The sequence below is a fragment of the Scyliorhinus torazame genome, chromosome 11 (assembly GCF_047496885.1).
Source record: "Scyliorhinus torazame isolate Kashiwa2021f chromosome 11, sScyTor2.1, whole genome shotgun sequence".
NCBI classification, from domain to species: Eukaryota; Metazoa; Chordata; class Chondrichthyes; order Carcharhiniformes; family Scyliorhinidae; genus Scyliorhinus; species Scyliorhinus torazame.
This window is the reverse complement of record NC_092717.1, coordinates 149386568-149399029: the sequence shown is the minus strand read 5'-3', so window position 1 is coordinate 149399029 and position 12462 is coordinate 149386568. Positions and strand designations below refer to the sequence as shown.

Here is a 12462-nt window from a genome sequence, read left to right as displayed (position 1 = left end):
TGTTTTAATTTGAAGAATTTCTGCAAGATGAATTACCTATTTGCCCCTTTTAAGGAAACGAATAAGCTAAATGTCTTCAAGATTTCCGTTATCCCTTGTTTTAATTGTGAGATAGCCTTCTCTGCTGGTTTTTGCTGAACTTGATAACAGTGGATTTTGATGAAAAAACAACTTGAAATATTAATCCTAACTTTCCTTCTCCACAGGCACTGCTTAACCCAAGTTTCTACAATTTCTGTACATTTCATTTTTGCTTTTGCAAATATTTATGTTATGTGGATACACTGGTTCCACTTGAGCATCCACCAAGCATTTGCATGATCTGGAGCTGAAAACCAATCCCTTTGCGCTGAATCAATCATCTCAATTTATGTCGAGCATACTCTACTTTCCTACTTGCCACAACTGGCATTGTTTTGGCTTTTGACTAAGATTACCAATTTGTGAACCATGTAATTTATGCAGTGGATCTTGTTCAGTCGGAGCTGTTTAGAGATCATCCAAGCCACTTTACATTTGATCTGAATACAGTTCACTTAGCCAGAGAGAATTGGGACACAGTACCACTCTGCTTTTCACTTGGGCTTAGTTTCAAGCCGACGTCCTGCACAATGTTTTTGTATGTGCATATATTGCATTGTGTTACATTTGGATAAAGGCTAAAGAGACTGGAGAATGATCAAAAATGGTGGTGAAGTGTAATTCCATTGAAATCCTGCTGCATTTAATAGAAAAATGAATGTTTGCAATGTGTTCCAACAAGATGAGGATATTTTGATTTCTGAACATTGATGATAGTATATAATTAGGAGTGATAGAGGAGTGGCGGAGAGAGTTTATTTGAAGGGATTGCATTCTAGTGCATTGACTAGATTAAATGACAATGCTGATTTTTAAAATATGAGTGTGCAAAGGGAGTGAAAGACAATTGTTTGTTCCCACTTCTAGGGGCACAGGAAGTTCTCATTGATCCAGGTACAGTACTTTTCTGCTTTATTAATTAAACCTTAAGTGCTGTAACAGTTATACATTGTTTGTTTTTGTTCTTTTCTTGTTAACTGTTTATGATTGCTTGCAAATAAGATGCTGCTTGCACGAAGAGATCAAGATTCTGAACAGTTGCAATTTAAATCAGCAAACAGATTGAAGTTTCTAAATGCTTAGAAAAATAATACTGTTTGGTTAGGCATGTGGCACATGGTCAGTTTCTATGTGCTGCTAGTTTAAAGAGTGTTCTGGATTTGCTGTTTGATAACATGACAGCATCTTATGGTGCAATTTTGTCAATATAGTTTCTTGAGTTCTCTTCTACAACATATATAGTGATTTGAAACCAGTGAAACTAGAAGGGAAGATATTTTCTTAATAAGGCCCTTTTAAAGAAGGTTTGTTATGCGAACTCATAGTTATGCAGTTTTACTGCACAGAATGAGGTCCTTTGGTCTATCATGTTTGGGCTTAAGTGGGGTGCTCTTTCCAAGGGCCGGTGCAGACCCAATGGGCCGAATGGCCTCCTTCTGCACTGTAAATTACATGATTCTATGTCTATGCCAGCCGCCCAGCACCCATCCTAATCCCATTTTCCAGCACTTGATCCGTAGCCTTGTATGCTATGGTGCTTCAAATGTTCGTCAAAATGCTTCTTAAATGCGAAGGCTCCCGCCTCTACCACCCTTTTAGACAATGAATTCCAGAATCCTATCACCCTCTGGGTGAAAAGGTTTTCCCTCAGATCGCCTCTAAATCTCCTGTATTACCTTAAATCTATGCCCCCTGGTTATTGACCCCCCCCCCCCCCCCAAAATAAGGGGAAAAGTTTCTCCCTATCTACCCTATCTATGTCCTTCATCATTTTCATAATAGCTCAAACAGGTACCCGCATAGTCTTCACTTGAAGTGTTTGCATGGGGTATCACTGCAGTTTCTTTTCAGTATGTTACATTTACGTAAATCAACATATTTGCAAAGTATTTTGACTTGGGGTTAGATGATTTATGAGGGCAGGGAACAGTACTTTTTCTAATATTTAGTTACGGTTTAATATGTGTCAACAGAAAATGTTTCCCATCACTTGTTTATCCCAATTAATTGTGATGCAAAGTCTACAAATCTAGAAAGAAATTCAGATAAAAGATCAACAGAATTGAAGTCACAAAGCACTTAAAAGTTCTCGAACCTGCTATCGTTCTTTCCTTCCATGATGGGAAGGTAGTTTAAACAGACACTGGCTGCTTACTTAAGGATCTACATCAATAGACAAATAGAGTATGGGACAATACCAAATACCTTCTTCATTGACTCCAATCCTTTTTGTTTGCTTTTCTACAGTCTTGGTCTCCTGCCTTAAAGAGTAATGGGAGAGAAACCATTGTCTCTTGCATTTTTTAAAGAGAATAATGTCTCGTATATGAATGCAGGTCCAAATAACTAGGCGGTGAAGGGAACTTTCGGCAGTTAACTGAAATGGATTTTCACTTGGCAACAGACTTGGGGCGGGATTTAACTAGATGGGAACCAAGTCCTATAGCGAGCGCATTTAGCCACGTATTTCCCGGCATTTGCAGCGCTGTAAAATGGCACTGTAAAACGTCTGCGCTCACTGGAACTCCTCAGTGTAGTGAGAGATGGGGATGTCATTTAAAAATGGAGTCCCGATCTCTGGAGCCCCCGAAGTGACGCCCTCCCCCCAGCCCCAATGCACTTTGGGAGGATCGGTTGCCACCGTTCATAAAATGTCGTCCTGGCAGTGCCACCTGGGCACCTTGGCAGTGCCACCGATCCCCTAGGAGACCCCCATGATTGCCGTTCAGTCTGGTCCCTGTTTGTGGAGACCAGTACTGAACAGCGCTCGCCCGAGGTCTCCAAGGTGAAGGGGATAGATCCATGTCTCGGGAATCTGCACATTAAAGTGAGACTAGCTGTCTCGCTTTAATATGCAGATTTTCTAAAAGTGATCCGGCTCTGAGAGAGAGCATGGAAGACCATTAATGTTCAAACTGTGAACCCTAGTTCTTGACTCCCTTACAAGGGGAATAATCCTCTCAGCATCCACCCTTCCAAGTTTTCCCTTCTCATTCTTCTAAATTTAAATGAGAATATCGGCCCCAAAAGTTCAACCTTTCCTCATAAGCTAACCCCTTTACCTGTGGAATCAGTTGAGTACACCTTCTTTGAACAGCTAATTCAATTAAATCATTCCTTAAGTAAGGAGACTAAAACTCTGCACTGTACTTCAGGTTTATCTCACCAATGCCCTGTGCACTTGTAGCAACAATCCCGACTTTTCTACTGTATTTCCCATGCAATAAACACCAACATTCCATTTGCCTTCCTAATCGCTTGCTGTACCTGCATACTAACCTTTTGCGATTCATGTATCAGGCCATCCATAACCCTCCATGCCACAAAATTCTGCAGTCTGTCTCCATTTAAGTAATATACAGCTTTTCTGTTTTTGCTGCTAAAGTAGGCAAATTCGCATGCACAACTTCTCTTCCGTAAAGCCATTTTGATGTGGCTTGATTATATTATGATTTTCTAAACGTTATGCTTTACCTCCTTGATGGAGGATTCTAGAATTTTCCCGATGTCAGATGTTCGGCCAATTGGTGCCTCGTTTCCACTTTCAATCTCCCTTCTTGAATAAAGGTGCCACATTTGAGACTTTCCAATCTGCTGTGACCTTGCCAGAGCCTAAGAAATTTTGGAAGGTCACAACTAATGGATCAGACATCTCTTCAACCACTTCTTTTAAGGCCATTTGCACCATTGGTGGATAATTATGGAAAATGACGACAGTATCAAATTGAAACAATATGGACATATGAGCAGAATTAGGCCATTCGGCCTGTCGGGTCTGCTCTGCCATTCAATCATGGCTGATATGTTTCTCATCCCCATTCTCCTTCCTTCTCCCCATAAGCCCAGATCCCTTATTAATCAAAAACTGATTTGTCGCAGTCTTAAAGACACTCAGTGATTTGGCCTCCACAACCGTCTGTGACAATGAGTTCCACAGATTCACCACCCTCTGGCGAAGAAATTCCGTACCCAACTCAGTTTTAAAGAATCGTTTCTTCAGTCTGAGGCTGTGGCCTCGGGTTCTAGTTTTTCCGACTAGTGGAAACATCCTCTCCACATCCACTCTATCTAGGCCTCTCAGTATCCTGTAAGTTTCAATAAGATTCCCCCCCCTCAACCTTTTAAACTCCCAAGTTGTAGAGATCTACCATGCGGATCTAGTGGCACTTGTCCTGATGATTGTGGATGATAAGAACAGTGTAAATTCCAGTCAATGTTTAGTAGTCTACAGACTTCCTTACAAACAACACCTGTGAAGTGGGATCCATTGTCTGAGTCAATGCTAGCTGGTACTCCCCATCTGGGGATAAAGTCTTTGCATAGCACTTTGGCTGTATGGGCAGCTGTCCCTCTTCCAGCTGGAGCAGCTTTCACCCATCTGGAGAATTTGTATTGTTGACATTTAGGAAGGGTGATGTAATCTACCTGTATATCCTGGAATGGGCCTGCGGGAGCAGGAGCTCTTAATTGAGGCATAGATGTTATAAGACCCAAGTTATTCTTTTGACAGGTTACACAACGATTTGATACTAATTGGGCATGTTTTTTGAATCCTTTACCACACCAGCTTTTATGGAATCGATCCATCATTTGTTGAGGTGATACATGTCCCCATGAATGAATTTGTTCAGCTAGGAAGGGCATTAGTGATTGTGGTACGACTGATTTATAAGTTTGAACTTCTCTCCAAATTTTGTCATCATATATGGCTGAATACCTGATTCTAACCATGTTCATTTTTCTTCCATTGTGCAATCATTCTGCATGTCACGTAAATCATTTAATAAGGTGGTTACTCCCAATTTGTAAATGTGACTGAATTCCTGATGCCATTGGGAGGCACAAAGGGAGGCAGCTTCCCTTGCTGTTTGGTCCGCAAGAGCATTTCCTCTTGCTTCCATAGTGTCCTCGTGAGTATAGGCGTTACATTTTAGAACTGATACTTCTTTTGGCAAGGCCATAGCTTCCAGAAGATCTCGTACTTCCTTTCCATTTCGGATAAGTGTACCTGCTGTGGTGAGAAATCCTCTTTTTCTCCACAGATGGCCAACATCATGTGCTACTCCAAAACCATATCTGTAGTCAGTATAGATGTTAGCAGTTTTATCTCTTGCCACATGACATGCTTCTGTTAGTGCTTTTAATTCGGCCTGCTGAGCTGATGTACCTGGAGGCAAACTTCCTTCAGCTAATAATTTGTATGGGCTTGTGACTGCCTATCCAGCTTTTCTGATATCCTTGTCAATAAAAGAGGAACCATCAGTGAAAAGGACTAAATCTGGGTTCTGTAGTGGATTGTCTACAAAGCGTACTTATGATGGCAGCCGTTCTGTCCTGAGTAAGTTCGCTTTTTCCTTTGGATATTTTCTGACCGAAGTGAACAACTTCTTCTTGGTAAATCTGGGCTTTGGCAAAGCTAGCTTTGTGACCATTAGTACTGAGATGGTTCAGGACCACTCGTAGATCTTTCCCATGATCATCTTTATTGATGGAGGCTATCAGAAACATCATCTACATACTGGTTAATGGTGGAAGGCAGATCAGGGAGTTGCCTGAGATGATTCTGTAGAGCCATGTGGTAAACAGTTGGGCTATTGTGAAAACCTTGCGGTAGTCTAGTCCATGTGTACTGTTGTTGATTAACTGTAAAAGCAAACCATGGTTGTACTTGCTTAGCTAGTGGTACTGAGCAGAAACCATTTGCCATGTCAATGACTGAAAACCATTGAAGGTCAGGAGTTGAAGATTGTGGACGGATCTGCTACTAAAGGAGCTTTTCTGACAATAAATTGATTTGCTCTTCTGTCGTCAATAGTAAGGTGCCATGTGCCACTAGCCTTTTTTACAGACCATACAGGGCTGTTTGATGAGCTGTGAATGCGCACTAAAATACCCCTTTCTTCAAGTTGTTTTATTATAGGTAGAATGCCTTGAATTGAAGTTTTATTAATAGGGTATTGTTTGGTACAAGGTGGAGCGGATCCCATAAAAGTGACTGGTTCCATTTTCAAAAGGCCTCAATCATTTTTATCTTTTGCCCAAATTGGATGATTTTGTATTTCATCTTTTTTGATGTGTCTAATGGACCAGGTGATTTTTCCATTAATTGAAATTGAGTGAAGAATTTAGTTGTGATAAGATGTCCATACCTAGAAGTGCTTGTGTTACCGGACCTACCCATATTGATGCCATCAGTTGATGTGGTCCAAATTCTAAAAGCAGTGGCTTAGTTTGTCGAAGAGTAATAGAATCTCCTCCTGCGGCAAAAACATTAATTTTTCCTGCAGTTAGAGGAAAGAAAGCAGCATTCTGTTCAGTAACACAGGTAAGTTCAGCTCCAGAGTCAAATAAGAAATCGATATGAATACCTCCTACTCTTAGTGAAATATATAGTCCATAATTTTTCTGTTCCAAAAGTGCATGTAGAGAAATATAGAACAAATCAAGAGTGGGGTTCAGTAGTTTTTTGAATGATCAAACATAGAATGTCTTTGAGCTGCAGTGTAGCTGTTTAACATTTTGTTCATGCCATTGTCGTCATCGTGTGCATCCCAACATGGGTACGGCTCGTCCCTATGTGGGAACTGGTGGGAGGGTCTAGAATCCCTGTACGCAAGTCTGGGTGTGTCTTGTTGGAATGTAACCATAGGTGTGTCTTGTCTGTGTGTGTTATGTGATTGGCCACGAGGTGGATACGTATTGTAGGAATCATTGCATACTTCAATGTCATCTCTTGACTCGAGCCATTGTTTATGATAACATGATACCATCCAATGTCCTAGTTTACCGCAGAAAAGGCATTGTGATATTTTCATGTGATTTTAATGGAGCAAGGGTGCATGCTTGCCCCGATGCTTCTGGGGAGGTTGTAGTTACTGCTGATATCCCTGCAGGAGCTGCAGCAGCTGCCGTTGGAGCAGCGGGTAACACAGGCTGAATTTGAGAAGCTGCAGTGCTATAGTTTGTCTGGTTATGCATACCGTGATCTATCTGAATGCATCGGTCAACTGTCTCGCGATATGTACCAGCTGTGGCCCAATTTGGTAAAATCAGATTCAAAGCATTAGAAATTTCAGGTTTAATACCTGCTATAAAAGCAGTCTTAATTGGACCTAAAGTGCTTGTGTCCCAAGTGTCAGTTTCATGTTCGAGTGTCATTCCTGAATGTTCTATCCAGACATGTAAAAATCTGTCTTCGCAATCCTGTATATCTTCAGTATATTTTTGAATGCAAGATGTGATTTTAGCCCAATCTGTTTCCGGAGGGCGAAATTTTAATAGCTAATTTTTGACTGCTAGCCAACTAGCTTCTAAATTTTGCAAGTCATCTCCAAAGGCAAGTTCTGCCTCATCTCCAAGAGTTGCACTGTCACGAGTGCCTACCATAATAGACAGAATTTGTACTCTATCTAATGGGTGAAGATGGTAAATGGATTGCAATCTGTGAAGTTGTTCCCACGTGGTCAAAGCACCCCTTTTTGGGTGTTGACTATCTTTAGACCATCTGTCAATTTTTTCAGGGTCTGCGACCTCATGTACCCAATGGTGGCCAAATATAGTTCTCGTAGATATCCCATCGTTTTCACTTACTTCTTTGCTTCCAATTTTAACCCGTTTGCTTTTTAAAGCGGCGAATCAAATTACTTAATTATTTTGCATTCTAGGAAAGCTTATTTCCTCACTTTCTTCATCTGAATCAATTGGCAAATGAATTTGAGGTTTTGATTTAGTACTGGCACTTGCTCTTGGCTTTGGAACTGGAGCTGATTGTGCAACTTGGGTTGCTTGTTGAATTGGAGCTGTTTGAAAACTGGAATTGAATTTGGAGGTAAAACTGGAGTTGGAACTGTGTTGCTCAGAGTACTTACTCCAGCATCAGAACTAACATTCACGTTTGTGCTTTGATTTAAATTGTGAGCTGCAAGACTGTCTGTCAAGATTTTGCAGCGTCCTTTAAAATTGCTCACTTCACCTTCCAAAACACATTTTTCCTCGACTAACTGACAATTTTGACTTTGGATTTTATCAAATTCTTTTTGGAACTGTTGGTATTTGGACTCTGATTCAATATTTTTACGTTGTAATTCTCCAATTTGAAATGATTGTTGTTGAACTTTACAGGTTTCGTTTTCCAATAATGCTCTAATTTGATCACATTGCTCAAATCCAGCTTTTGCATCTCATAATTCTTCAACAACTGCGGCTAGTTGGTCTTTAGTGGACCTAAGGTCATGATCGCTTTTATTTTTAACGATTAGCTCTTGCTGTCTGCAAATAAGAATTGTTTTATTGACTCTGGTTGATTACAATTGAGAATCACTTAAATCTTATTCTCTAATAAATCCAGCTAGCAAAAGGACTCAAAGAGAAGCAATTTGTAGACAATATAACTTTCAAATAATACAGAAATTATTTTCTTGCTTACGGCAAAACAGCTTGCATTTACTTTGAGAGTTACAGTTAGAAAGTGAAAGTATGAAAGATAGAGACAGCGAATAGCTTGGGTCAAAGAATGTGGAATTATCAGGATAAAGATGGCCGTAAGGACCTTCACGGTTATAGGAAATCATATCAGTCTTTAGCCATCTACCTACACCTCTAAGTCATCCTAATTGGTTTGGCTTAGAATCAAATGAGTTTGATTTGACGGTTAGATGTCAATCTTTAATGTGCAACATAAGCTTTAAATGTTTCATGTCTGAATACTTGTGCATGTTATGGAATGCAATTCTGTGCTGTTATCACGACCAGATTAAACTGGACTTCTGCTGACTTAGCTGTCAGCCACATTGTAGACAATAGCGCCTTAATGTTGCTGTGGTGCCTGCCCTGTCCTTGGATTGATATCTGGTATGGCTTGTATTTTAATGTCACACTGTCTTGCAAATGTATTTGCGAGAACAATGGAGCTCAGTAAAAGTGAAATATGCTGTGTCATGCTGTTTTGTGTCTCTTGAAGCCATATGTTTTGAGATGACCTGAGGTTATGAGTGAATTTAAAATTAGTATTTAAAATTGGGGCTTAATAGTTTACGCTAAATAGCCATCTTTTACCTATTAGGTGTATTAGAAAATAGTTGGTTTCTACACTCGGGTTCTAGTTTTTCCTACTAGTGGAAACATCCTCTCCACATCCACTCTATCGAGGCCTCTCAGTATCGTGTAAGTTTCAATAAGATTCCCCCCCTCAACCTTTTAAACTCCAACGAGTACAGACCCAGAGTCCTTAACCGCTCTTCGTATGACAAGCTCTTCATTCGAGGGATCATTCTTGTGAATCTCCTTTGGACCCTTTCCAAGGCTAGCACATCCTTCCTTGGATATGGGGCCCAAAACTGCCCACAGTACTCCAAATGGAGTCTGACCAGCGCCTTAAAAAGGCTCATAAATATACCTTGCTCTTCATTCTAGCCTTTTCAATATGAATGCTGACATTGCATTTGCCTTCCTTGCTACCGACTGAACCTTCATGTTAACCTTCAGGGAATCTTGAACTAGGACTCCGAAGTCCTTTTGTGCTTCTGATTTCCCGAGCATTTCCCCATTTGGAAAGTATTCTATGCCTCCATTCTTCCTAGCAAACTGCATAACCTCACACTTTTCCACATTGTATTCCATCTGCCACTTCTTTGCCCACTCTCCTAGCCTGTCCAAGCCCTTCTGCAGTCCCCCTGCTTCCTCAATACTACCTGTCCCTCTGAATATCTTTGTATCAGCTGCAAACTAAGCAATAGTGCCCTCAGTTCCTTCTTCCAGACCGTTAACACTGAGCCCTGAGGCACGCCACTAGTCCCCGCCTGCCATCCTGAAAAATACACATTTCTCCCCACTCTCTGCCTTCTGCCAGTCTGCCAATCCTCTATCCGTGCCAGGATCTTACCCTTAACACCATGGGCTCTTAGCTGGAAGAAGACAAAGGGTGGTGGTTGATGGGAAATGTTCAGACTGGAGTCCAGTTACGACTGGTGTACCACAAGGATCTGTTTTGGGGCCACTGCTGTTTGTCATTTTTATAAATGACCTGGAGGATGGCGTAGAAGGATGGGTGAGTAAATTTGCAGATGATACTAAAGTCGGTGGAGTTGTGGACAGTGCGGAAGGATGTTACAAGTTACAGAGGGACATAGATAAGCGGCAGCGCTGGGCTGAGAGGTGGCAAATGGAGTTTAATGCAGAAAAGTGTGAGGTGATTCATTTTGGAAGGAATAACAGGAAGACAGAGTACTGGGCTAATGGTAAGATTCTTGGCAGTGTGGATGAGCAGAGAGATCACGGTGTCCATGTACATAGATCCCTGAAAGTTGCCACCCAGGTTGAGAGGGTTGTTAAGAAGGTGTACGGTGTGTTAGCTTTTATTGGTAGAGGGATTGAGTTTCGGAGCCATGAGGTCATGTTGCAGCTGTACAAAACTCTGGTGCGGCCGCATTTGGAGTATTGCGTGCAATTCTGGTTGCCACATTACAGGAAGGATGTGGAAGCATTGGAAAGGGTGCAGAGGAGATTTACCAGAATGTTGCCTGGTATGGAGGGAAGATCTTATGAGGAAAGGCTGAAGGACTTGAGGCTGTTTTCGTTAGAGAGAAGAAGGTTAAGAGGTGACTTAATTGAGGCATACAAGATGATCAGAGGATTGGACAGTGAGAGCCTTTTTCCTCGGATGGTGATGTCCAGCACGAGGGGACATAGCTTTAAATTGAGGGGAGATAGATTATAAGACAGATGTCAGAGGTAGGTTCTTTACTCGGAGAGTAGTAAGGGTGTGGGATGCCCACCTGCAACAGTCGTGGACTCGCCAACACTAAGGGCATTCAAATGGTCATTGGATAGACATATGGACGATAAGGGAATAGTATAGATGGGCTTTAGAGTGGTTTCACAGGTCAGCGCAACATCGAGGGCCGAAGGGCCTGTACTGCACTGTTATGTTCCATGTTTAACTTATTTAACAGCCTGCTGTATGGCACCTTGTCAAACGCGTTCTGGAAATCTAAATAGATCACGTCCCCAGGTTTTCCTTTGTCTAACTTCCTTGTTACCTCTTCAAAGAATTGTCAGACATGACCTCCCCTTGATGAAGACGTGCTGACTGAGTCCTATTTTGTCATGCTCTTTCAAGTACTCTGTAATCTTATCTTTAATAACGGAGTCTAAAATCTTACCAATGACCGAAGTCAGGCTAACCGGCCTGTAATTTCCCATCTTCTGTCTCCCTTCCTTCTTAAACAGAGGTGTTAGATGAGCCATTTTCCAGTCCTCTGGGACCTTCCCTGCCTCCAGTGATTCCTGAAAGATCAACACCAATGCCTCCACAATCTCCTCAGCTAGCTCCTTTAGAACCCTGAAGTGTCGTCCATCTGGTCCAGGTGAGTTATCCACCTTCAGATCTTTCAGTTTCCCAGAACCTTCTCCTTATTGATGACCACTACACTCTCCACTGCACCCTGATTCTCCTGAAGTTCTGATATCCGACTGGTGTCTTCCAATAAGCATATAATATTACAAAAAGTAGTATTAGGTCGGAAGATTGGACAGCTTTTCTAAACTAGGAAAGCCACTGGTCTAGTGAGCTTGTCAATCTTTAGTTCTAATAGTTTTCCCATTGCTTTTTCCCTTGCGGTTGTTTTCAGTTCCTCCCTCCCTTTTACCTCTTGATTTTCTACTATCCTTGGGATTTTTGTTTTCTACAACAAAGACAGACACAAAACAGCTGTTCAGAACTTCCGCCATCTCCTTGTTTCTCATGACTAATTCTCCTATCTTAAACTCTGAGGGACCAGTGCTCATTTTATTTATTCTTTTCCTTTTTAAATACTTGTAGAAGCTCTTACTATCTGTTTTTATATTTCCAGCTAGCTTTCTCTCATTTTCCCTACTTTAAAAAAAAAAAAAATCATTCTTTGCCAGTGTCAAAAATCTGTCCAACCTTCTAACGCAAATGTTAATCTTTGCAATAGTGTATGTTTATTCTTTCAATGTAATGCTGTCCTTAACTTCCTTAGGTAGCCGCAAACGATGCATTCGTCTTATCGAGTTGTTCTTTCACAATGGAATATGAGATGTCTCCTTAAATGTCTGCCAATGTCCTACCTCTTGACATGTTTTCTCAGTTTGCTTTTGCCAACTCTTTCTTCATGCTCTTGTAATTGCTATTATTTAAGTACAAGTCTCTCGTCTTAGACCCACACTTCTTGCCCTCTGACTTGAAATTCTGTTATGTTATGATCATTGTTACCAAGAGGCTTCTTTACACTGACGTCATTAATTAATCCTGTCTCATTAGTCTAAAATAGTTTGCTTGTTGGTTTACACGAGAACATATTACTTAAAAAAAAAAAAATTTAGTGCACCCAAATATTTTTTTTCTCAATTAAGGGGCAATTT

General features: G+C 41.1%; 1 protein-coding gene across 6 annotated transcripts in view; it reads left to right on the top strand.

Moving 5' to 3' along the window:
* The window catches only part of trappc9 (trafficking protein particle complex subunit 9), a 1142468-nt gene that overhangs the window by 75702 nt on the left and 1054304 nt on the right, over positions 1 to 12462 (top strand). For 5 of the 6 annotated variants that reach the window (XM_072467873.1, XM_072467870.1, XM_072467871.1 and 2 more), the window contains exon 5: positions 949 to 975. The exons of the other annotated variant lie outside the window; for it this stretch is intronic. In XM_072467873.1, coding sequence (XP_072323974.1) covers positions 949 to 975 — 27 coding nt within the window. The remainder of the gene's footprint in view (positions 1 to 948; positions 976 to 12462) is intronic. 6 annotated transcript variants of the gene reach the window in all.